Source organism: Phaethon aethereus (genome assembly GCF_964289735.1).
Source record: "Phaethon aethereus genome assembly, chromosome: 20".
NCBI classification, from domain to species: domain Eukaryota; kingdom Metazoa; phylum Chordata; class Aves; order Phaethontiformes; family Phaethontidae; genus Phaethon; species Phaethon aethereus.
In genome coordinates, this window is record NC_138596.1 from 5,436,513 (window position 1) to 5,462,163 (window position 25,651).

At 43.2% G+C, this 25,651-nt stretch overlaps 1 protein-coding gene across 1 annotated transcript in view; it reads right to left on the bottom strand.

Annotated features, from left to right (window-relative positions):
- Nucleotides 1–12,006: 12,006 nt before the first annotated feature.
- Nucleotides 12,007–25,651, bottom strand: part of CDK5RAP2 (CDK5 regulatory subunit associated protein 2) — a gene marked incomplete at its 3' end in the record, with an annotated part of 83,102 nt that continues 69,457 nt past the window's right edge. The window contains exons 31-40 of the mRNA XM_082009040.1: nucleotides 25,170–25,359; nucleotides 24,833–24,975; nucleotides 23,835–23,861; nucleotides 23,175–23,423; nucleotides 21,411–21,494; nucleotides 21,028–21,287; nucleotides 18,533–18,679; nucleotides 16,403–16,541; nucleotides 12,955–13,001; nucleotides 12,007–12,066 (exon numbers count right to left, since the gene is read on the bottom strand). Of these exons, the coding sequence (XP_081865166.1) occupies nucleotides 12,007–12,066; nucleotides 12,955–13,001; nucleotides 16,403–16,541; nucleotides 18,533–18,679; nucleotides 21,028–21,287; nucleotides 21,411–21,494; nucleotides 23,175–23,423; nucleotides 23,835–23,861; nucleotides 24,833–24,975; nucleotides 25,170–25,359 (1,346 nt within the window). The remainder of the gene's footprint in view (nucleotides 12,067–12,954; nucleotides 13,002–16,402; nucleotides 16,542–18,532; nucleotides 18,680–21,027; nucleotides 21,288–21,410; nucleotides 21,495–23,174; nucleotides 23,424–23,834; nucleotides 23,862–24,832; nucleotides 24,976–25,169; nucleotides 25,360–25,651) is intronic.

Genomic DNA, 25,651 nt, shown 5'->3' on the forward strand with positions numbered 1-25,651 from the left:
CTGAAGGGGGAAAGCTTGGTGCAGGACACCCACGTGGCTCACGTCCACAGATGATGCTCTGCGTGGCCCTGCTCACATTACACGTGTGCTACAGGATGCGATAGGTGTCCGTGCGTCTGTCCTCCTGACCAGAAACCTCTGTCAAGGGCTGAGCCTGTCTGGTGCGAGTCCCTGACCTGTGTATTCGAAAGTTTTCTGAGGAGGACCACGTCTCTCCTTGGCCCTGCAGGCGCGGAGGGCAGGGCAGGTTTCAACACTGCCACCACTGCAGAGGTGGCTGTGGGGTTTACCTGGGAATAACAGGGACTGTCTGAGGCACAGCCGCATTGTCCTCGTTGCCAGCTCTGTGAAGTTCCTGTGTTTTAGAGAGATTTGGAGTGATCACATGCTACTCTATTCGCGTGCCATCAGAAAAACATCCCTGGCTGAGGTTTATGCGAAGTGAACATATTTTGTCCGAATGTTAATTCCTTCATTATCTTCCAGGAAAATGCCTAAGCCAGACTTTGACTGACCTTAGGTTGGATTGTGGGTTTTTCATTCCTAGATTCTCCAAAAATTAAGGGCTCATCTGGTGAATGCTGGGAAGATGTCAGCTGGATTGTCTGCATCTCAGCACTGGGCTGGCTTTTAGGGGGGGGATTTGGTCTGTTTCCCTGACATTTTGTAAATAGTTCCCATCACTGCAGGAGATGGGTCCTCCTGTTTCTAGATGCACATGCGTTCAAATTGGTCCTTTGGAGTCTTCCGTAAAAATAGACTTAAAATCGAAGTTCACCAGGAGCATTCTCTGCCTCCCTCTGTGAAACCAGTGAAGTCAAAGGCTTACTGAAACACCAGCCATAGAGAATCTACACTTCTACTATTGGTTTTATGAGGAATTACAGGATTATTTTGGATTGCATATTTTTACACAGGAGATCACATTGCATAATTTTACTCCATTTCATGCTTTTGTAGCTAAGAACTTTAAGACCATGGAATAAGTGAAAAAGTGAAGGTGGCTTCCCCCTCCAGCACGCTCTGTTCAGCTGAGCTGTCAGCTGTTAAACCCAGCCTGGCTTTAGAGCCAAGAGGTACAAGGAAAAAAGATGACAGAAAATTTTAAAACAGTTTATGAAGTATTTTACAGAAGAGTGATGCGGCATATATAGGCCGGTTAATAGTGTGGTGTAAGTGTTTTACTGGCACTTGTAAGCGATGCAATTGCCACACGAGCTCATGCTAACAAAACCTTTAATCAGCACCGTATTGCTATGGTGTCTTGAGCCAAATCCTGCCGCCATCACTCACGACTGGTCCCCAGGGAGCTAGGGAGGTCCCGAGAGGTCTTCTACAGCTACGCGCTAGCACTGTGCAGGCTAACGAGCACGATGGACTGAGCAGGTGTCCCCCCCATAAATGGTGCAGCTCTAAAGCTTCAGTTTTCCCTGGGCTCGGATGTGCTCTTGCTCTCTATCACAAAATGGTGGCTCTTTGCATTGAGGCAAAGTGCGTGGTTTCTGTAGAAACATCAAGTCAAGTAGGCTTGGAGGCCGCAGTCCCTGATGGAGGAGCTGTGGCAAGGGTGATGGCCATGCAATGCCTAGGGTGACCGCTTGGGTGGCCCAGGCCTTTGAAGGCAGTGAGTGTATTTAGGTATACAGAGAGGCTCCAGGGCTCACCGCTCCATGCCCAAGAGTGTGGAGGTGGCTGCTGAGACTCTGCTCTTGGTCTTACCGAGGCCACTGCCCGGAGGTCTCCCAGGGGACGCATCAGCAGGTAGAGCACTGCTGTCAGGCTCAGCCAGGAGCTGCAAAATCACTCCCGAAAAGCGGAGCCCAGAGGGAAAATCAGCACAACGCAAGAGCCCTTGAGGGTCCACAAAGAGCAGATCATTACAAAGCTTCTCTGGCTGCATAAAATTTTCATGGTGTTTCTCAGTTTCCCTGTGTCAAGTCTCAGTGTAAACGTGCACTGTTTGTGGAGGTTACCAGGCTGACTCACTTCATATTGATCTTTCTCTCTGCATTATCATGAGATGTAACTAAAACCAATCAAGGAGCGTGTGCATGCAAGCCTGCATTCAAGCAACCATAAATACAAATATCCGTCCTGTTCCGCAGGCTGAATTCCATCAAACAAATTGCGTTTGGGGTGCAAGTTAGCCCGTTTCTGCTTAAAGTCACATTTTTCCAGCAGCAGAAGTAGAAACGTCAGGTTTCAGGACCGTATGCATCCCTGCCTTTACACCAACAAGAAACAATCAGGCTCCGATCAAAACTTGTCCCCTGTTATCTTGACAGTTGCTGACGATGATGGATGGAGACAGGTTTAGAAGATCAAACGCGAGACAATCTGTACTGCATTTCAAACCACCTTAGGCTTTTAAGTGCCAATATGACATCTGCTGGGCTCAATAACACGAACCGCACTTTAAAACCCTGCTGCTGTCCCCATCAACCCTTAGATACCACTGTTATAAATTAATAGCTTTCTCCAAGATATTTTAACTTATTATCCCACAGGTGCGTTTTGTGTGTTGCTCTGTTAGGGATAGGCCATTGAGTGAAATGATTTTGTTTGGGGGTTTTGGGTTTTTTTTTTTTCCTCCCCCTTAACCACCTGTGGCTTGCTATTTTTTATTATCTTTTCTGCCTGGAGGAGTTTTGGAACAAAGTAACTTTTAAAATCACAGTATTTCTTTAATGCCATATCTGGATATAAGTTTATTGTGCTTTCATGGGATATAAGTAAACACATTTCTTAAATATATTCCCATCTGCAAAAAAAAAAAAAAAAAAATTACCCTGCCATGGCTCTAGGCAAGCAGAATACTGGTGCAGACTGTTAGAGCACCAGCGTGTACCACAGGCGAGGCTGGTGTGGGATGGTACAATCTCTTTCTCCATGTCTGTCTTTTTTTCATGCCTTGAGGGCAGGAGAATGTGAGGAGGGCTGCGGGACCTGCGAGTTTAATGCCGAGCTGCAAAGGGATGCTGCTGTGTCTGCTTGCCAAACAGTACATTGGGATCCCAACGTGGATTTCGCAGAAAGTGATGCTGGAGGGAATCGTGAGCAAATGGGCTCAAATTATGCTCAGGGGAAAGGGAGAACTTGCCTCTCCCATTCGCAGCAAGATTGGTGCGCGGCGGAATTATTTAATTTCATATTATGTGACTGCTGGAGAATGTATAATTTGCTCTGATGACTTGAGGCGAAGCAGGTTGGTTTTTCACGTCTTTGACATCATTTTTCAAAGCTGCTGACATCACTCGCTGCCTTGCGGGCTAGCGCGGTTCAGAGCTGCGTGCTCGGATACCTGCCCGTCCGCGGCTGCATGTCGCAGGAGCTGCAGGCACGGCGGCGGGATGCTCACCCCGGTCAGACTGCAGCTGGGGTAGGAGGAGCGGGGCAGAGGGTGGACGTGGCACCCCTGAGGTTGTGCGGAGCCAGGCAAAGTGTCAGGGTGTGACAAAGCCTCTCTGAGGCGCGCCGGCCCTGTGTAGCGTGGACATCTTAATGAAGCCTTAACGAACTGCTGCTTCTGCGTGCTTCTCCCTGCTGAACCGCGAAGGGATGGAGGGGGCTGCGGGGATGGGGCGGCTCCTGCGCTTCCCGCTATCTGTAACGAACCACCTCGCCTCTTCTAACCCCTAAAAAGTGGCTTTCTATATATACACCATCTTTATATAGTGTAAAGATTTTTTTTTTTTCCCTGTCAGTTGAGATACTCTGTGGAGGTGTGATGAAAGGCTCAGCCTCACCTAGTTAGTTCGTACAGCCAACCTCCACCCCAGAAATCATGGCTGAAGCTCTCGTATCCCCACTTTCCCCTTCGTCTATGCCTGGGGGGGATATCTAGCACAGAGCCTGTTTGTTGGGTTTTTTTTCTCAACCAGGGTCAGGGAGGGAGAAAAATGCGGCATTGCAGCCCAAGCCCCACTCAGACCTTCCAGGGAGGGATGTTAAGGTAAGGAAACCCAACCCAGTGCCTCTCCACAAAACCTGTCTGCCCCCACGTGAAGCCCCTGTGGCTCCGGGAAAGTGCAATATTTCTTCACGCTGAGCAGAATGGGAGACCGTAAAGAGTGAGATGTGGCCTGTAGGCAGTTAAAATTTTCCACTTTTCTGAGCATTAATACTGTGATTATACTGTTTAAATAACATGCAGGCTCTGGCCGCTGTGTTACCTATCCTAAGCATGATTTACCGCTGTAATAAATTAGTCCCTAAGCCAAAGAATCAAAAATAATTGGCCTTATATCCTGGTCCCTGTTTTATCCTGTTCCTTTTCCTTTTCACATGTCCTCTTTCTCTCCCTCTTATTCATTCTTTGACTCCCCCCCTTCCCCTCCCTTATTCCTTCTCAAGGGCCACTTTCTGATTCTTTTCCACTCCTCGTGCCCTTCTTGGGATTAACAGACCTGGTTTCTTGTCCTTCGTTTTCTCCTCCAGCTGTCCCAAGCTGCTGTGCCTGTGAGCAGTGCTGCGGCCGGCAGAGTGGGAGGTCTTGCCCTCCGCCCGAAGCAGGGTGACCCTGTGCTGGCCACAGCCCACCTTGGGGGGCTGGAGGAGAAGCCTCTCACCCGCCGTAGCTGCTGTGGTCCTGTGCGAGGGAGGTGACGGAGGTGCTGAGGGCCGCACTGCAGCGGAGGCTGGGAAGGACGTCAGTGTTGCAAATGCATTTTAAATGGACTCTAAAATGAGCTATGCCTCTCATTGCTCTAAAATAATAGTAGAAGACCTCCAAGCATGAAATACAGTGGGGAGAGATGAGGGGAGGGCGTAGTTTTGATGGCCTATGAATTTTCTTTTTTGTGTGGTTCTGCTTTATGCGTTTAACCCGAAGGCTTTTGACGCAACGCTCAGCAGTGTGTGTCCTCAGTCTTTTGACCTTCCAGTGTCACCAGCTCCTACCATATCCCCACTGTGCAGCAAACCATCTGCTCCTCGTGTAACCGGCCAAGGAGTCAGGCATCCAGCCCTTGGACAGGAGAAGATAAAGGGGGGGTGTTGGGGGAGAGGTGGATTAATGAGGCTCAAAGCCCTGGTGAATGTGGCCTTTGGGGTTTGGCCCCATGAGATGCTCTGAAAGCTATTGCAGCACAGAACGTGTGAACAGCATGGCTAACACAGGCTTTCTTTCTCTCCAGAAGCAAGAAAGAATGGGCTCAAAAATACAGATGTCCATGCATTTATGTGTTTCTATATGTATAGGTACCAGGAGGGATGGAGTGAGCCTCCTCCTGGGAGAGGGGGTGTGCCACCTGAGCTCCATCGCTGCGGGTGTGTTTGGCGAAGGCGAGCTCCTCAGCATCCACGCTGCCTGTATGTGTTGCTCTGAACGCGGCAGCCCTGAGCCCGTTTACTCAACGGCGGAGTATTAATGGGAACAACTTGACTGCTCTTGCTGTTTAGCCGCTCTGAGCAATCCCGGCTAGAATAGTGTGAAAGACTGGAGGGTTTTGGGTTGTTTTTTTTGCTTTGCTTTAAATAAATGGGCATTTTCTTTTTTTTTTAAGCTGCTAATGTTCATTTTGCGTGCGGGCACGCGATGCCATTCCTGTTTGAGAATGCACACAGTGGAGTGCAAAAATAAAGATTGCATCTCATGCATAATGCATGCCCCAGCAACCCGCTTCAATAAATTACCCAAGTAGATTCCTCCAACGGGGCTGGGGGTGAGAAATACTGTAACAAGTATCTTTCTAAAGAAATGACAAGATAAACACATAAAAAATAGGCATGCAGAGATTTTTCTCAAGAAGGGTCAATTCAGAAATTAAAGGTTACGTGGTTGCTGAGCTTGGAGCAGCAGGTCCGAGCACAGGATGGGGCAGGGGCAGCAGCGGGTCCTTGTGCCCCTGGATGGCCGGGGGAGCCCAGAGCTGCCCGCAGAGCTGTCTGAGGACTTGATTTGGTGGTGTTGGCAACATATTAGAGGAGCGACTTCCTGGGTAGATAGCTAGGAAAAGGGCTTGCTTGTTGGTTTATTTATTGTTTTCGATTTGCTAGTTTGCAAAGACATGTTGCAACTCTACGTTGATGCTCAAAGCTGGATATTTGTGCTGCTTCTCTGGGGACAGGAGCGAGCTGTGCAAAATATAGATTTTTATGTGTGGAAGTAGGACAGAAAGGTGGGAATGTGCCACTAAAGTAACTTGAAATCTTTCTTGTCACCAGCCCCAGAGCAGCCTTGCTTTCCCCCACTGTTGCGCATTGCTGCTCTGCAGCCGGGAGAGGCCAGAGGATGCAGCCTCTCCTCCCTGCAAGTGGTATTTTCTGCAAACGGATGCTACAGCTTTTCCCTCTGCAAAAAGGCATAAAGTAAGTGACCAAGCTCCTTCCCCGTGTGTGCGTGCTTGGCCTCCTGCTAAATATGGATTATTGACTGCAGGACGGCAGGAGAGGCAGCAGCCTGCTGCCCTTCTCCGAGAGCACTCCCCTCTGGAGCGACGCGCCGTGGTCTGTGCGTAGCGTGAAACCCAGATGCCGAGCTGTGGATTCAGAGTCAAACTTTGTGGTGGGGAAAAATGGTATTTTAGAAGCAGGCAGGGTTTGATTTGCTTTTGCTTCACCTTGGAAGGTGAGGGGATGGCCCGTTGCCCAGCAGGGATGCTGAAGCGAGCAGAGGCAGGTGGGTTGGTGCTGGGCACCCTGCCCAGGACTGAGCACCCTCGAGCACCTTCTCCTCTGAAAGCCAAAGCTCACTGGAAGCGGCCTGGGGGGGGGTTGCCTCAAGGGGAGTGGCACCGCAGGCAAAGGGCAGCATCAAAACTTCAGCAAAGCACTGAACATGCCGATAACTGCACCTTGATGACAACAGATAGTGATCCAGTGGCTTCTGGATCATTACGATTCAATGTAAGGCACATGTTAAGACTCCGGGTTTGGAGGTTTGTTTTTTTTTTAATCTGAGTAATAAAGTCAGTAAGCCCTGGCTCCAAATCTCATCTGTTTAATGTTATTCACACTAATGAGCCCAGGCCCGATCCGGCAAGGTGTGTTTGGATTTATTTCAGTTTCTTGCAAGCAGGAGACATACAAGATGAGCGGGAGCACAAACCCAGAGCCAGCGGCTTTGTGTGGAGGACTCACAGCCGCAGCAGGTAAGTGCTGGGCTCTGCGCAGCTCCGTCCAGCGCTGGCTCCCAAAGCTGGGCCCCGCTTCTCTGCCAGCACAACCTGCTTTTGCCATCTAGTGGCTGTCCCAGCAAGGCCCAAAAGTGGATCTGGGGAGCCAAGGTTGGAGATGGATGAGGTCGGGAAGGGAAAGGGAGAAATGCATGGCAGGTATCTGTTCTTTTCCAGAAGCTTTTTTCCGAGTTGTTATGGACGTGAAATTGAGGTCAGCGCGCCAGGCTTTGCGGAGTGCGCTGCCAACAGATAAAGGTTAGTGCTGGAGTTACCAGCCTGCGAGGCCCGGCCAGAGCACGGCGCTGCCAGCGGCACGGCTGCGCTCGGCTGCGCGTTTGCAACGTCCGGAGGCCCAGTGCCCTCCGCCAGCAGCAGACCCGCACCCGGAGGGGCAGATCGCTGTGCGTAGCCACCCAGACGGCTTGCTGGTGGGCGTCAAAGGGCTGTGATACGTGTAGTAGTGTGGCCCCGCTGGCACTGGAGTGGTTCGACCTCGCAGGCGATGCTGCTGGCAGCAGAGCCATGCGTCTGCTTCCAGGTTCACGCTTTAACCCACAGCCCGCCCCTGCCTGGGTGGAAAAGCTCTGAGCGGCCATGGCCTCAGGTGGCTTGTGTCCATGGTTGACAGGGGGTTCAGCTTTGGCAGCTTATAAATTGGGATTTGGGTGTCGATAGAATTCCAGTGTGTTGCCACTTTCTTTTTATATTTTTCTTTCCACATTTGTAATTTCTGGTGAATTCGAAGTGATGACAGGATTTGCTTTCCATCTAGTTGAGGAGTGTTTAAAATAAACCCAGCATGTAAAGCGGGTGGTGAGCGCTCTGCCCTTTCTCCTTCCCTGGAGCCCCATGAGGATCCATCCCGTTCCCTCGCAAAGATGGAACCGGCAGCTTTTGCCGAGATTAAAATACCCCACAGATCTGCTGCGCTTTTGTTTCTAAACGCTTGAATGCATTAGCATTGATTTATTTTTTAATACAACTAACCACCTGTGATTTTTGAATATTATTTCTATCCGTTCTCTTTGGCAGAGGTAATTACCACATTGTTCCTAAGCTGCGACTGCAGCCGTGCAGCCCTGGAGGGACGGCTCAGGGCTGGCGGCCGCACCGGGAGCGTGCGTGTGTCTGCAGCCCACTGCTCTGCCCCCCTCACAGAGCCACAGAAGAGTTTGGGTTGGAAAGGACCTTCACATGGCACTGAGTATTTCCTTTCTTCAGCGCTCGTATGTAGCCGCACATGTTGGGGGTGGGGGGGGGGCGCTGAAGAGAAGGAAAAAACCTTTTTTTTTTTTTCTTTTTTTTTTTCTTTTTCCCTTAATGTCGACACGCTTTCAGCATCCGGTAAGAAAGACCACAGCCTGTCTACTCCTGTGGGCCTGGGAAGTGCGTGGAGAGGTTCAAGGTCGCAGGCAAAGACAACAGCCCTGCACGTCTCCCCTCACCCACTCGAATGCTCGCTCCTGAACTACTCTCCCACTGATGTTTCGGATCACCTTGCACAGATAATGAAAGCACAGGCAGGAACTTGCTAAGCAAATGAGCCCCTCCTTTAATTCCATTTGCTTACGCTGCTTATTTTTCTCCTGCATAATTATTCTTAAAGGAAAATTTAATTTTAATGGGAACAAAGTTTAACACTTCATAAGCTTTGTCTTCTGCAGCCCTCCATCTGGTAACCTTTTTTCTTTATTTTTAAACCAACCCAGTAAATTGCGTGTGTTTAAGAGGTACTTCCCATTAAGCTTGAAATACTTTGATCTCGTGGGATCATCTGTTTTTAAAGAGGTAATGATATACTACATCTTTTTATTTATTTTTTCCCCCCAGCTAACCAAATCCCACTAGTGACCTGCCCGGCACATGCACAGATGCACGCTCTGCTGTGCACTGGATGCAGCAACCGGAGCTGATGGGAAGGAAAAAGGGGTCAGGAGAAGAGCTCCGAGAGGGCACAGCAGGGACCATTAAGAAGTAAGTGGCAAAGCATCCCAGGAAAATGAAATGTTTCATTGATTTATTTATATATTTTAAAGTACAGATGGTGTGGGGGGTAAAAAGGCTGAAAGAAGACCAAGAGACATAGGTGTACTATATATAGATGTACAGCTGTTTCCTTCAGGTGTTATAACTCAAAAATGTAGGATGATTAATTTTGAAAGTTGAAATGTATAGCAGATTCTGATTACATCTGAGTGTCTGTAATTTAGCTACTTAGTAAAATTAACTTGACGTTTTTAGTGAGCTGTGAGGACAATAATGTGTGAAGAGACTGAAGAACAAGTTTGCATGCTCTCCCCTTACCTCCCCCTTTTTCAATTTGCAAAGTTTATTTTTAACTTTTCCAATTTTTCTGGCACCTTTCCTCCAATCCAGACAAATGAGTTTGTCTCTCCCTGCCGCCAAAGACGACGACGACGTTTTGGTTTTGAGCGTTTGTTGCCCTCGATGGACAAGAGGTGCAAGTGCTCAGCAGCCATGAAGTGCGATGGAGGTTCAGGCCAGCTCAGGTAAGGACTGCAGGTTGGGATCCCAAGGCAGATAACATTTCTCAGTGTGACACCTCCAGGAAGGCTGTGGGACCTCCCATTAAGCCCATTTTCAGACTTCAGAGAAGGCCCATTGCTGTGACCATTATGGCCTCAAGTTGCGCCAGAGGAGGTTTAGATTGGATATTAGGAAACACTGAGAGAGTGGTCAGGCATTGGAACAGGCTGCCCAGGGAGGTGGTGGAGTCGCCATCTCTGGAAGTGTTCAAAAAACGTGTGGATGTGGCGCTTCAGGACATGGTTTAGGGGACATGGTGGCGCTGGATTAATGGTTGGACTTGATGATCTTGAAGGTCCTTTCCAACCTAGTGATTCTGTGATTCTGTGACCGGTTTGCCCATTGCAAAGAGCCGGTCACACCAAGGACCACAGAAACAGGTACCCTGAAAGTGCATGGCTTTATGTTGTTGTTTTTCTTTACTAAAAGCCCACAATGGTTGTGTGGGAGTCCAGCATGTGGCAGACCATCCCATGAACCAGTACCAAGGACCAGATTATCTGTGACCTGCACCATACCTAGCTACCGTTCGGAACTTAGGGGTGCAGGTCTGCCCACAGGGAAGGTGCAACAGCTCTGACCATTTGATATCAAGCTGCAATGTAGAAGCAAAGCGATTTAGAGCATCCCTGTGGTATTCAGAGTTAGTGGAATATTACAAAATTGTTGGGAAACTAATCTGAACGAACCAAAGCTTTAGTGAAAGGAGGGAACAACTTCTGAACTCTTCCGACTTGTCTTAGCCTCTATGTGTTGTACATGTACTACCAGGCCAGTCAGAACAGCCACCGGCTCCCGGCCAGCTCAGTGGGTGTAATGCCTATCTCTCTCCACAGCTGTGTTTCAATGAGCACAAACTCATTTTTTGTGAATGCCTACTGCAGGCTCGTTAGCCTCTGGAGTGCAATAGCCAAGGACCCAATATAACCACAATCCTGTGCTGAGATTTCCCAGACCTGGTGCTAACCGTCTTGGATGACAAAGGCAAGTTATCTTGTATAATGGGGACATCATCCACTTGGGGGAGAATCAATCACACTTTGTGTGAAATTAATTTAGTTCAATAAAGCCACAATTGCACCATGAAGTCTACTTTTGTAATCAACACTTTCAATTACGGTCCTGTTTGGGTTAAACTATACTGTATTTTCCCAGTTCTCTTTGTGCCACTGAGAGCAGGTTGCAGGTAGTCGGCTCTGTTGTGAAGCCGAGTGCTCGGGCAGCTCAACCCAAAGGCAAAATTGAAAAGGCAGCAGGCAGGGTGAGCAGAGCATGAGGGGAGTACTACTCGGCATGTTTTATGCTGGTGTTCTCTGGCCTAGCTAAAATATCACTATTGTATGTATCAATGTGGGACACAAATTCAAATAAATATTTTACAGTGGGTTTTTAAGAAATATTTTTCAGAGTTTTTAAGCAGAAAAATGAATTTCAAAACTGCCTGGCTGTACCCCTCACATGGCTCCCTGTCCTCTCTGTACAGGTCTCGGGGAGGATGGAAGAGGACAAGTTGTTGTTTTGCCAGCAGCAAGCTGGCTTTCGCTCATGGCTTCTTGAGAGCCAGTCTCCCACGTCCCCACTTAGCCATGATGAGCGCTTCTACTGACCACCACCCACCTTCCAAACAAACCACCCCATCCTCCTCAGCGGCAATTTGAGTTGAACTCGGCAAACAACATCTAATGTGGCTCCTTTGCTTGGTAAGTGCTCAAAGTCTGATGTTTTAAACAAAACTAACACAAACACATTTGTGATTATTTTTCATTTTAATTGCCTGATTTGAAGTACTATTTTCAGACCTAGCATCAATCTAAGTTTCTAATAGAGCAATAAGAAAGCTCAGCATCAGGCAGCTTCCAGATATGTTTAAAATGCTTTAAAATATTGAACATTTCTCACATTGCTACTGAACAATGACAACTGGCAGAATTTTTTTTGTACCCACATTCTTTTAGCAGTAGAACAACAGTTTGGAAGGTGGATCACATTCTTGATTCTTTCAGGACCTGTTTGACTACAAAACAACAGTTTTATAACAGGAAAAGTACAAATATAAAATCTCAAACAAGCCAACTTTTAAAAAAAATCTGGATTTTTCTTCAATACCTCCCGTACCTTGCTTCTGTAATAAATATTAAAAAGCATCTTTTACATTACAGAAAATGTTAAATAAGTTATTTACCAAAAGATTTCTTTTTTGGGTTTGGGGTTTTTTGGGGGTCAAAGGTTGATTCCATTTTAAAAGAGCTGAACAGACATTTTTACATCAATAAATATAGTAAGGCATAAAGAAGCAAACAACAATCACAGGACCGGTCTTTTATTAGTGGAACTTTCTCCTTCAGAGAATCCTCTTTTTGCTTGCATAGGAAGGTGATTTTTGATTCTCAGCTGGTGGGACCTGGTTAAAAAAGCAGTAATAATTATTACTATGTTACAATACTTCGCATGCCCACGATTTGTCCCCTACCCCTGGGCCATAATGCTGCAACAGGATCTGCAACTATGAGCTTCTGTGTTCAGCAGATCTTCAACTTAAACTGATAAGCCTCCTGTAAGCAGAAAGACTTTTACGTGGCGTCACTTTCTAACTGAAGTCAGGCTGAGCTAAGAGCCCAGCCACCTCGGGAGGTGTTCGAGGCGGCACTGCTGCCGAGGGCAAGGGAGAAGAGATTCACAGAAACGGTTAGAGGAAAATTTAAGGAGGGTCTGGGAAATGTATAATCAGTCAGAGGGGAGGGAGCAGAAAGATGGGATTTAGGACTCGAGAAGTGTATTACATCCTTCTGGGAGAAATCAAATGTGAACAGTGATTACTTGAACACTCAAACTAATTTAATACCACACTGCATTAGCAAATAGCTGTTTGGAAAAACCTTTGCCTATTGGGGCTGGTTTTTTTTTTTTAAATAAAAAGCACCACCAGTTATTAACACATAGACAAGCTTTAAATAAGGGTGCCTTTTGTGAACTTACGCTGTAGACAGGTTAGTGGACTGTGATCTGCTGAAAATAAACTACTGGAAGAAGATGACAGACATGAATATTAACCTAGGCAAAGCATCAGAAAAGAGAGGGTTTAGCTGTCTACGTGGTCAGTCACAAAACTCTAATTTAAACATCAAACATTGCAGAATATTCATCATACTAAACTGCTGTCATCCAGACTTGATTAGGTAGCAAACCTAAAGCAAATGAGGCTAATTCTGCAAAATACTACTAACACAGCAATGCCTATTTCTAATGAGTATATACCAAGGAACTAAATGCAAGCAAAAATTTTACTTACTTCCAGGTTTCCTCTAGCCTTCTTCAAGACATCGTGAGTTAAAACCACTGGAAAGAAAGAGGAGATGAAAAAGAATACTGCACAGTCTTTTTATATTCTCTGTATTCAAGTCTTAAGACCAATTATCAAATAAGGTATGAACTCACATCTACATGATGGGCAGCGACCAGGTAATCACACACAGCCCCTACCACCACTTTCTTACCAAAATCCAGAACTGTCACTCCCTCCCAAGCCCTGTTCAGAAGCTCAGGCTAATGTACAAAGAGCTGTGACATCCCAAGATTAAGGGGCAATGCTGTACAAGCTGACAGTTAGGGAAGAGCAGGAGGCATCGCCCAGGACCGCAGGGCAGGTCCAAAGCCGTGCCACCACTAGAATGCTGTTTCCTACCCCCTGCTCTATGTTCCATCTAGCACATAATCTACTTTTCAAATCTAAACATCAGGGAAGCGTTTTAGAAGTTTTTTCCACCTTACCAAGAGCACTACATGTGAAAACACACGTAGCTCATAACTACCTTTAACATCACACCACCATGGAACAGCCCCCTGCGATACTGATGAGCTGGTTCCCTCGCTCTAAGGCATCAAAGGAAGGCTTTCTGTTAATTTTAAGGGGAGGTGGTGCACGAGCTCACTACACTTCCACCTATTAGATAGCCTACTTGGGCTGGGGGCAGTTAGCAGGGGAGGGAGAAAACTGATGCAGTGGAGAGGTTATGAGGGACGATGGGCTGCAAAGAGGACAGATGGTAAAAGATGTCAGCCAGCTCCTCCAGCAGTTCAAGGACAAAGCAACCTATATATGCTTAGGGGAAATCATGCTAGTGGCTTGCTCTGAAGGGTTCCAAGTTTTCTCTGTTCATCCAGCTAGTTTGCCTCTGTGGGGACAGCACGAGACCTGTGAATGGAGGAGGGGATGCTTCTAAACAAAACTGGTATTTAGAAATGTCAGGTTAAATATGTGATTCTCTAATCTGTGTCAGCTCCATAACTGCTGAAAAATACCATTCACAAGTACCAATTTAATATTCCAGTCTCAAAAATAAACAACTTAGCCATAATAAAGATTTTTCATTACAATAATAAGAACCCAACGACTCCAAGGGTATAGCTGTCATGAGATAATTATACCCTTGGCAGATTACTGCAATTTGGCACTGCATTGTTACATGTTCAGAGGTTCAGATGAGGCTTATAAGCAAGAAGTTCTCTCGCCAGAGAAAGCACACAGAAGACTTGGAGCCACAAGAATGTTCCAGTCTCTGCCTCTAAATATATTTAGGAATGCTCAACTAAATAATGGAGGGAACCTGAGTATCCTCAATGGAGTGGCCAGCTAACAGGATGTGTGGAGAATGAAGGCAGGCAAGGTCACCCACTGCAATGCCTTTGCTTTCTTACTAGCAAAAGGAGAAAGGAAGAAATAACAAAAACAAGTGTAAGCATCCTAACAAAATCCAGCAGCTTCATGTGATCCGCCAGTTTTGTTCTGTGCTCTGTCAGGAATTTGTGTACAGATGCAATTTAGAAACATTTCTGAAATTGCTCTTTAAGGCAAAGGTAACTTGACATCCATAATTCCCATAATCAATGAAACTTAGAGAAAATCGTATCTAGGTCTTTCTGTGTGGCAGAGTGCTCTCTGCTCATAAAGAACTCTGCTAGTAAATTCATTTCACCTGGCAAACTAGATTTTTCTAAATCAAAAATATTAAATTCAGTACATGAAGAGAATTTACAGGATGTGACAGTAATAGCAAAGCTGCTGCTAGCAGGGCAGTACTTTGCATTAAGGAGATTTCAGAAAATGCAGGCTTCATTTTATTAGGACCTGGTTCAGATGAGGTTGAATGCCCTGAAAAGGAGCGAGCAAAAGATGGGAGAGATGTACTGTTTTCTTTTTGAAAGTATGGGTGGGTGGGTGGAGTGACTGCGGAGATACCATTTTGGCCGTAAGGGTAAAATCTCTGGTGATTTATACTCTTCCCAGTCCTACTGAAATTACTCAGTATGTCTGAGATGTCACTGGAACCAGGGACTGAACAAACTAAAGTAGTAAATCTATCCCAGGGATATGATTTGGGCATACATAATAGAATAGCTTTGATTTTTATATGACAGCCCCAAACTGAGCTATTTAAGACCTGAACAAAACATAGTTTATATTTAAGTAACTTGTACATCATTTAATACAACAATTCTGAAATAACTGACCTAAAAATCAGCCCATAAATGCTTAAAAAAAGTAATACAGGCAGCAGATACATGTACGTTACATATAAAAATTACAGGCTATGGAGTAAAATAACATTTATTCTTCTACATTGCATTTAAATGACTTGAGTAACTTACAGTATTATGGTCATTTTCATAACTTTGTGTGACGTGTAACATTTTACAGTTTAGGTGAATTACTGGTAACACAAGTGCCATCCCAGCATAGACTAATGAGTCATTTACTCCCACCTCTTAAGGGAAGGTAAGGACAGATTTTTTTTTTAAAAGAAGAAAATTAAATCCTCCTCCTGCAATATGCATATTGCCATAGCATGAAGGTAAAGAAGAGGTTAGCTCCATCCAAATCTCTTCTGAGGAGTGATTAAAGCAGGAGAGATGTATTTCTCTCTTAAAACAGTCACCTGGCTTAACACAGCTACAATATAGCCCATGTCCCACTTGTTTTTGTATTTCCACATAATTTTCTAGATATGGCTGCTACGTGTAAAATATCATTTCACAGCATGTCCTAATTTTTTCTTTTAAAAATGACTCATAGTAAGCTTTTGTTTCCCTTGTTCTGAGCCTTCTGTTCTCTTGCACTTCTCAGTCTGGTGTAAAGTGCTGACAAGTCTCCTTGGCTGCTGCTTTGGCTTTTCCCAGCATTCCGCTATCGGGTGCGATGCATGCAACAGACAAGCACCTCAGAAAATCTAATAAGCCTAATTCCACATTTATCAAGACACAGGCAAAATCGTAATTTAGAGAAGGACAATGTCAAAAACTTTGGCTGGAATGGTCTACAGCAACCACAACCTTGCAACTTGCTATCCTACAGTCAGGAACTTGTAGGATAGAAAACTACTGTGGAATGGCAATATCTGAAATGGAATAACTCAAGTAATTAGCAGTAATTAGTGGCAGCTGCATGGACTGATACATTATCAGTGGGTTGTGTAAAACCAGGAACTGTTTCTCATGTTATTCTATGCAGTCTTTTGTAGCTGGGCAACTTCTTTCCATTTGAATGAGGTTCCCTCAGTTCTGTGCAGTCTGAACCTCCTGAGCTGTCTGTCACTAACAACTGAGTGCGCACAAGGGAACACCAGTCAGAGCAGCTGCAAAAGAATGGGTGCCTATATTCGTTTTGTTTCTCCAGTGTTAGAGGCAACCACAGACTCCAAAAATAAATAAAAAAACCCAACAGTAATCAGGCATACACTTACACTGGTCAATGATGACTTTCTCCATGTTTTCCTTCAGCTGGTTTGTGGAGTGCAAGCGTTTCACTGTGCTATGTAACTTCTTCTCTTGCTCAGACAGTTTCTTACGTAATCTAAATATTTCTGCTTTCATTCCTTCATCCTAAAATGAGAGAAGAAAATGTTATATTAAAGCATTATATAAAAGTACTTTGTACATTGTTATTTGCTAAATACTTTTGTACAAGAGCTCTCAAACTTCCTTAGAGCATGAACAACTCACAGGAGTGAGACATCACTGAGCGCCTGTCCTTCCACATTCACATCCCCAGTGACATACGATTCTATGACATCTGCCAAGAGACAACTACAATTCTTAGCTGGCCTTTAGTGCAATTAATTTTTCTGCTAGTCCGAGAAAAGTCGTAACACCAGCATCTATTTTTGTTTTTAAACTTCATTCCTCTCTCCCTTTTTTTTCCCCCTCAACTAGAAAAATATAATGAAGGCCAGTGCTACAGGATCAGCAAGTAACCTGTCTGGCATGTTCAGAACTTCCAGCTTCCTTCTCCAGTGTTCTGTTAATAGTTGATGCTGCATTTATCGAAGGGCTGAAAGTCATTGTACAAGTGACCAGGACACTTTTATTGCAAAATTATTTGGCAGTATCATTATTCAAGGTTCAGTTTTCACCACCAATTCCAACTAACTTATGGTTACTATATTTTAAAAGAGGCCTATAAGTAGCCCTGACATAGTCTGCCAGTATCACTGATCTGGATCCTCATGAAAACTTAAGCTTGTACATTTTTTCTTGCTGTTATGCCATTCATTAAATAATAGTATCTTCTGGAATTTGCCCCTAGCATTTAGCTCTTCAGAAGAACTGATTACTCACAACTCCTGTGGGGCTGAAGAGAAGGCTGTGAATGCTCAGTATCTTAGAATCAAGCTTCCAGAGATATTCTTTCATATACTGCATTTAAGACAATGTCCTTAAGATCTTATGGTGTTGGATAACAAACTCTAGAAAAGGTTCTATTAGACTCTGACTAGGTGCAGTCCTGGGAATTCAGATCCCACACACACTGGGGCCAGATTTTGAGAAGTGGCTGATCCAGATCAAGAGGGTTTAGATCAGTATGACAGTAAAGCATTCGATGCATCACACGTAAGCTGAAAGACCTGTGTGTGTAGGATATGTTCAGATACTGCAATCCAGGCCAACATATAGCTGTCTCTATAGAATATACACGTAAGGATAAAAATGGAAGAAAGAAAAATTGTCAAGACATCCCAAATAGGGAGCTGAAACATCAGTGAAGTGTATTAGTTCATTCTCACTACTTTTGTGATTTTACACATTTAAGGATGCTAGAAAATAACAAAAAAAATGTTATTAAAAGTATATATAAAATGTTTACTTTCCTAACGTTGTTTTTTTTCCCAGCAATATCCTTCCTCCCTTAAGAAAAACATACATAAACCTTACTGGAAACACTTCAGATTTATTTTAAAGCTAGAGTTTGAACCAGTTTCATTACTGAGTGGTGGTATTATGACAGTATAGATAATTCATTCCTCACTCAGTTCACTTCCATTCATTTGCATAGTGCAATCCTTTTCAGTTAAAATGTTATAACACTTGTCTCGGGTTTTGTCACAGTTTTAAAAAAGCATCCTATTTTACAGCTTAGGCATCAAAAACGTAAAAGGAAAATGTAGCTCAGATTACATCAAAATTGCTGAAGTTTCTGTTGTTACTAGTATATACATAATCAAATTGAATTTGATTCTGTATCAGGGAGTCCAAACCTTTTCTTGTCGAAAGGGAACATTTGCCACCTGCCTAGGTTTCCTGAATATCATGTAACAGGGTTACAGATTACATCTTGAGAATAAAGTATTTGGTAAATAAACACCCTGGTATACAGTATGATCAGGATAGGAAGCCAGCACACATTCAGCCTTAGCCTTCAGTGATGAGAGCTAACTAAATCCATGTGCCCAGAGACTGGGCATCCTGGCTTAATGATTTTCAAAAGGTTTTCCCAAATGACATGTTCCTAACTGGTGCATCTTCCTTGACAAATTATAACAGTTAAAAAAAACCACAACAAAACCGAAAAAACCCAAAAGGAAACATAATAGTACCTGAGTGCCATGAGTAGTACCGTGTACAGCTTTCAGTGGGAGGGAAACTCTCCAGAGAAGTTTCAGTAAGCGTGCAGCCTCTTCTAAAATCTGCTCTACTGTGTGAATATTTGCGGAAAAGCTATGCAGCAAAGCCTGGTCTGGTACCTGTATCACAGGATTAGAGACATGTTATACTTTATGCTTAAAACATTACGAAAAGGTAATCTTAATTAATGGTTTAAATCCAGTTGGTATGATTTCATATTTAAGATGATGTACACAGCTATTGCGTGCCACAAAAGCTAATTTGTTAGTTTACAAAGCCTGCTGAATTATGCATTATCTGAGAATTTCAGGAAGGGAGGGGATTTATCCTAATCAATAACCATGATTAATAATAGATTATATTTACTAGATTTGCTATGCCACATGGAAATAGTTGGCAACTCTCTTCTTTCTCCATTTGCATTTCGTGTCACGGTATTTGAAAGTCAAATGATTACAGACATCAATTTAAGCAATATAGATGTTTCTTCCTTAGCAGACCCTTTAAACTGTTCCATTTAATGCTAAAATAACTGTCAGGACACACATAAAATGTTTTCCTCTGCTGACAGATGAGAAAACCAAATTGAAGAAATTGCATAAATGTGAAATAAAGGAGGGGGAGAATGCAAGGGGAGCAAATGAATTACTGAAGCAATGGTGATACAAAAAGGGGAAGGGTAATGAAAGAAAAGCATTCACAGCTCCTGCCCCATGCAGCATATCATTTGAATACTTATTTATCTTACTGTTATCTAACCAGAATCCTCCTGTCACATAAACTATCTCATTTGCTAAGTAGTTTGAAACTTCAGTGATGTAAAGCTTGATAGGAAACTGCAAATTGTGAAACTTACTGCTTTTATCTTTGCACCAACAAAACAAGTTAAAAACTTACAGAGAGTAAGTCCTTATCAGTATCTTAACTAGGTCGTTTGAAAACATACGCTACTTCAGAGAGTCTTAAGTGTCATTCAGACATCATTTTACTGTGTGAGCACACATGTGATATACCACAAAAAGAATTTCAGAATTGTTGAAGACTGCATCTTCAACAGCTTTACTAATTCTAACTAGAAAAATAAGTAGCATGAATTTATCTATTATAGTGTGAATTTCTTTATTATTTATTCATGCAATTAAGGCCGCCTGGTTTTTGAAGAGTAGTGAGCATGTGTTTTACAACATTTATACTATCACAAAATCATAGGGGTGAGAAGGACCTTCATTAGTCACCTATAGCGTGCTTTCCCACTCCAAAGCAAGAGAGCACTACATGTGATTTTTCCAACATTCACGTAATCGGTTCTTAAAAGTGCCTCCAGGAACAGTGTCTCTGAGCAGCCTCCATCCCAGTGTTTCACTGTTTTTACCACTGGCATGTTGTTTTAAATGCGTGATCCGAGCCTTTCCCTTTGCGGTTTAAGGTTCTTAGTTCCCCATTAGCTGCCACAGACATGTACAGATTGTTCCTTCCCTTTTGTTGAAGCTTGTAAGTAGATTTGTATTATTCAATCCACCTCAAATATGCTATCATTAACTGCATCCGGAAATTAACAATTAAGTAAGAAAAAAAGCTACGTGAGGCTACGTTTTGGATTCAGATGAGAAAATGTTGATAATGGGCTGATGTTTTGAGCTGTTTCTAAGCAGTCAAGGACAGTCCAGCTTCTCGTGCTGGCCTGCTAGCAAGAAGGCCAGGGGTGCATGGGAACGGGGAGGGGACACAGCCAGGACAGCTGATGATACACATAGAAGACAATATGTGATCATTAATGAGATAGTCAAGTTTCTGGGTTAGCTACTGATATTGCTGAAGTGTTCAGCTGATACCGGGAAGTGGAAAAATATTAAAAAGCTTCCCTAATAGAAAACAACCTTCATTAGCATACATCAATCATCAGTGTACACTTACCACCTGGTGTTACTAAAGGGCTGAATACAAGGAAGTGGGGAACTTTATCAGCTATATCTCAGATTTCTTTTAACTGTCTCAGATTTCCTGGGTTTATCCCAAGCCTTCATTACGAGAAAATCTCCTTAATTATTTTTATCCTTAGGTTACTGATACATACCCCTAGTTGAAGCCCTTTCTAAAGCATTTTACAGTTTTATCTGGGGTTTTTTTTGTTGTTTTTATTCATCTTTTTATTATTTCTAGTGTAACTATCACCAATTTCCATAGTAAAAGCAAGTAGTTTCACCTCATTTCAAGTTGCAAGTAAAAGTGAGAGTGCTTATTAAAGGACCAGAATTAACTAATTTATCTGTAGCCTCATTAACCTAGAATCACAAATAGGTGCCTGCATTTAGATGAGACTTGGACTGTCAAGGTTGAGGGTTTCCTGACAGAGTTATTCAGTTAATGGTGCCTGCTGCACCATTAACCTAGTTCTTTGCTTGTGTGACCTATACTTTTTACACCTCTAGGTAAAATTCACCATCCTCTAACAACTTTCACTGTTTACCTTTATTCCAGGCTCCTGCAGTTTCGTACCAGTGACCTCTCTCAAAGAAATCTCCATTCCTGCTAAAACCTGTTGCCCTTCTGAAATCTGTTTCCGCAGAGCGTTATAATCCTCAATCAAGCCAAGAATGTGGCGCCCATTTTTGTCTGCCCACATACGATGTCCAGGCACAAGACGAGGGGTACACGCTGTACTGGAAGATGAAGTGCTACTGCAGTGTGAAGTGCTGTCTAAATCATCTTTAGAGGCTGAGTGCGTACCTGGGAAAGAAAAATAGCTTAATTTTTTTATCCTTACATGTAGAACTAATTGACGCTAGACTTCTCAAACAGCGAGTCTGGGATACTGATAACACATGTGTTTTAAGATACTTTTGGATGTACCTGTTTTCGCTAGCGAAATGCAATGTCCATGCTTCTGCAGCTCACAAACATTCCTGCTGGTAGCAGGGCATTTGCAGAGGTTTTCTGTACATAAAAATGGGACAAGGAAGACTGTATCAATAGGAGTTAACACGCATTAAAAAAAACTTCCTAGCTCTACTTCTGTTCCTTTTTTTTTTTTTTTTGCTGATGCTGCACTTGGACTCGGGAAGCAGGGAAACACAGGTAATTTTCTAGTACCACGCCGTGTATCTTCCAGTATTTACCTACATTAATTGTTTCAGCATCTATCCAAAGTTCTAGGTATCTCCCAAAATCAAGTCATAGTGAAAAAATCTAAAATACATCCTGATGAAGATATTTTAATCAACAAATGTAAGCTTCCCATTAACTCCACAAGAAGTATGACACTCTCCACAGCTATAACGTGCTTAAGATCCTATCTATATCGGCTCTCTTCAGACCTTCCAAATTCCCTAAGTACTATGAGTAAAGACTACTCACAGTACGTCTAGAAAGCTAACAAATTCAGCTGTTGACATTCCGAGGACTCTTTCTGGTCCATATCAAACCAAGCTACTATAATTCTACTCACCATTTTCTTAAATAATGAGCTTCTCCAGCTCCTATGTGCTCTCCCTGATGCAGGTCAAAAGCAACATCTAGGATTCTGTCTAGAAACTAAGCAGGAACAAATAAAATTTGGGGATTCTGGTGGTACAGGTTCCCCACAATAGCTGTTCCACACCCACTTGATCGTGACTGGCCCTCAGGAACCATCCCCATGTGGAGCACATGACCATAATTTAGTGTTCAAGTATAAAGTGCACAGAAAATGGTTTCAACCTGTAAATGTTATCTGCTACACGGCGCATCTTTCTTACTACTTGTACAGAGCAGTGTAGTTACGCTCAGTATGTATTTCAACTGAAATATGATTCTGCTTGGATACAATGGACCCACAAAAGCAGCAAGGTGGTAAGAAACCCTGTTGTGTCTCATGGGCTCGCACACTAATCCTCCGGCTGGTGCTGCTTGCTCTGTGTGGTGTGTAAGATTTAGGTATGCATGTTCACGTGAATTGTATGGACCCAAAAAGCCCCGTTATTATTGGCTCTCATAAACACGATGTATACCTGTACAGGCAGTAGGAGAGGCAGCTTTCTGCTCTAAGTATGGAAAGCTGTTACTATGCAGAGTACTTTAGCAGCAAGGAAGAACATTCTTCTGCCCTCTGTATCCCATGTACATCTATATTGGGTCAATAATCTAACCCTGAGTGTAAACACTACATTTTCCCTGATTTGCTAAAACAGTATCACTTAACAGTGATTGAAATAAAGGTAAAATATTCCTCAAGGGCAAAAAGGGGACAACTGATTTATACAAAGGCCATTTACTGCACTTATTGATCATACTTGAGTAATACGTAGTCACCCTTAGCGAACGCTGTAAAGCTCTGCATTAAAAAAAGAACCCCCAGGTAAGCAAAATTTATGGCAATTTAACGTAGGCATCCTTCCATCCCAGAGACAGTCTGCAAGTGCTTTTCTTGAATGAAAAGGAAGTGACAGCTGGAGGCTATAAGACAGTGCAATGTGCATTTTGCCTCCCCATGCACTAACAGCTCTAACAGGAAAGGGATTTGAGAGGCTGATGGGCAGCTCCCAAATGTACGCTCGATGTTGTATAAGGTTTTAAGAGCATCTTTAAAGAACAAGGCACAGGTTCTACAGTATAACAAAAGCATGTATGGCACAGTACCATTCATTCCTGCATAATGCTGAGATCCTTGTTTGAAAAGAGAGTTGATATTCACAGCTGACACTGATCTCACTTCCTCTCCCTTTTCTTTTGAAAGCTGTTCCTCTAATTTTTCATGCAAAGACTTGTTTGTCTCTATGCTTCTTTCAAGCTGCACTCGCAAACTCTGTATTTCAGTCAATAGTTCATGTAAGTCAAGCGGATTATTCTGATCTTTTATGAATTCTTCTGATGCATCACATCTGGGATCTGAGACAATTTCAAAAGAAACACTTAACATTTTTAACAATTAATATTAGCCATTATCAGAATGCTGAGCAAGTAAATTATAGCCGGCTTTATCCTTAATATTTAGAATTAACTACAAACAGCATTAAGATAATGGTTTGACAAGAAAACATGTCTTAATTGCTTCTAACCTTGAAAGATTTAAAGAGCCAAAAATTATTTTTCACTTTGTCCATAAAAGCTAATAAGTCTCATGCCAAAAGCAAAAAAATACAGTAAAAACAGAACGAAGAGAATTTGCAAAATTTGAAGTGCATTAATGCACGGTCTGGGGAAAGAAAAAGGAATGAATAATCTCATAGTGCGGAGGAGGGATTAAGTAGAATCGGGAGTTTAATTTTATACACAGAAGAAAAAGAAAATAGTGATCACCTGGCAACCAGAGGAACAAATCTGAACCTGCAAAAAGCAAGGGCTGTGTTCATCTTTTCATAGAAAGAAGTCAGTACACAAACAATTCCACGTATTCTTTCATGCTGAAAGCAAACTGTTCTCCTGACAGTGGGAAGGGGCTCAACTGCATGAGGAGGGTGCTGCTACTCTCTAATTACATTACCAGTTCTGCAAGGAGACTTACTACCATCCCTGAGCCAACTTTGGCTTAAAGCCTTATGCCAATAGGGCTCTTCTGCTGCAGCTAGGCATGAAATACAGTGACGGCAGGGCGCATTACTTAAAGTAGCAGGAAGATGAAAAAAAAAAATTTTTTTTTAAATCCACTTTTACAAGAACTCCCAATGGGAAAGTTGCTGGATCCTGTAACAAGTATGCAGCAATGAACAGCAGTCCACTTTTTGACCTAACCCTACCAACAGATATGTGGTGGCATAGCTCCCTTAAAAAAGGTAGGAGGAACTCATGTAAGTCTCATTCCTACCCCTCGCCTTCAGAAACAGAAAAGCAGACAGGAAATTACTGAAAGTCTCACTCAGAAAGCAGTGCCAGCACTTCTCCCCAGCCCTAGGGAGAAGACACTACCCTCATATTCAGACAAGGGAAAGCACAAGCTACCCAAGTAAGCGCTACCTGTGAGGATGCAGCAGCATGTATTTAGATTACAAGAAATATCTAAGATCCCAATGAAGCTTATACAGCCTGAGCCTGAATCTTTAGTATTTGTTTTTACCTTAGCTAAAAAGATAAAAGAAACTTGGGTGTGCCATCAGAACATACCACACATCTCGGCCTCGCAGTTACACTCCTAAGTAAAAAGCAGCACTTGATGATAAAGTTGTCAGTTCTATTTTGCATAGCAGACACGAGTAGAAACAAAGAAACAGTGACCTACCCTACTGTCCTTTGACAAGATCATATTCAGAGAGAGAAGGGTTGCAAGGGATAAGGGTATAGAAATAATTGCGCATTTATACCTGTCCTCTTCCTTCTTGCTTCTTCCAACTTTTCATAAACCTTGATCTCAGTTCGGAGTGACTGCAGTAACTTCTCATTCTCAGAGAGCTGATGCTGCTTTACACTAATTTCTGTTTGCAACCTGTTAAGTCCCAATAAATGGCTAAGTTAAAAGTTAAATTCTTATCTTTTGTTTCAAAATCTAAAATCTATTCACCTTTCCTCCACAATTCTTCCCTTGCCTTCTAGATATATCTACGCACCTCATTAATGTTAATGGTTATGGCTAAACACATGCTTGTCACAGTGACAATTTTCTTCTCTAAATGAATGTCTAAATGTGGACAGAATCAATACCTGTTTAATTCATTACGACTGCTGTAAATCTGACACGTCAGATATCTGGTTTCATCCTCCTTTTGGCCAATTTGTTTTTGCAATCTTTCATTTTCTTTCTTCATGCATTCATAATCCTCATGAAGATGCTCAATGACTGCATTCTTTTTAGAAAGAGTTTCTCTTAACTTTTCATTTTCCTTCTGTTTATCTGAAACAAGAAGAAACACAAGGTACTGGCAATGCCTACAACCCACTAAAGCTATGCTTTTTAACAAAACCAGCTTTTGCAGAGACTGTCAGAAAATAACAGCTGTTCTTGTGAGTTTTAGGATTTCAGTATTTCAATTTTCTAACGACTTTTGCTAGATGCATCTTCTGTAACTTGCAACAATTAACCCCCTGCACTCACAAAGGCTCAATAAAAACCTGGGTACAGCCTTACATACCAAATACACAAAACCCCTCTTGAAATTCGGTCAGAAGGATAGCATTCAACAATT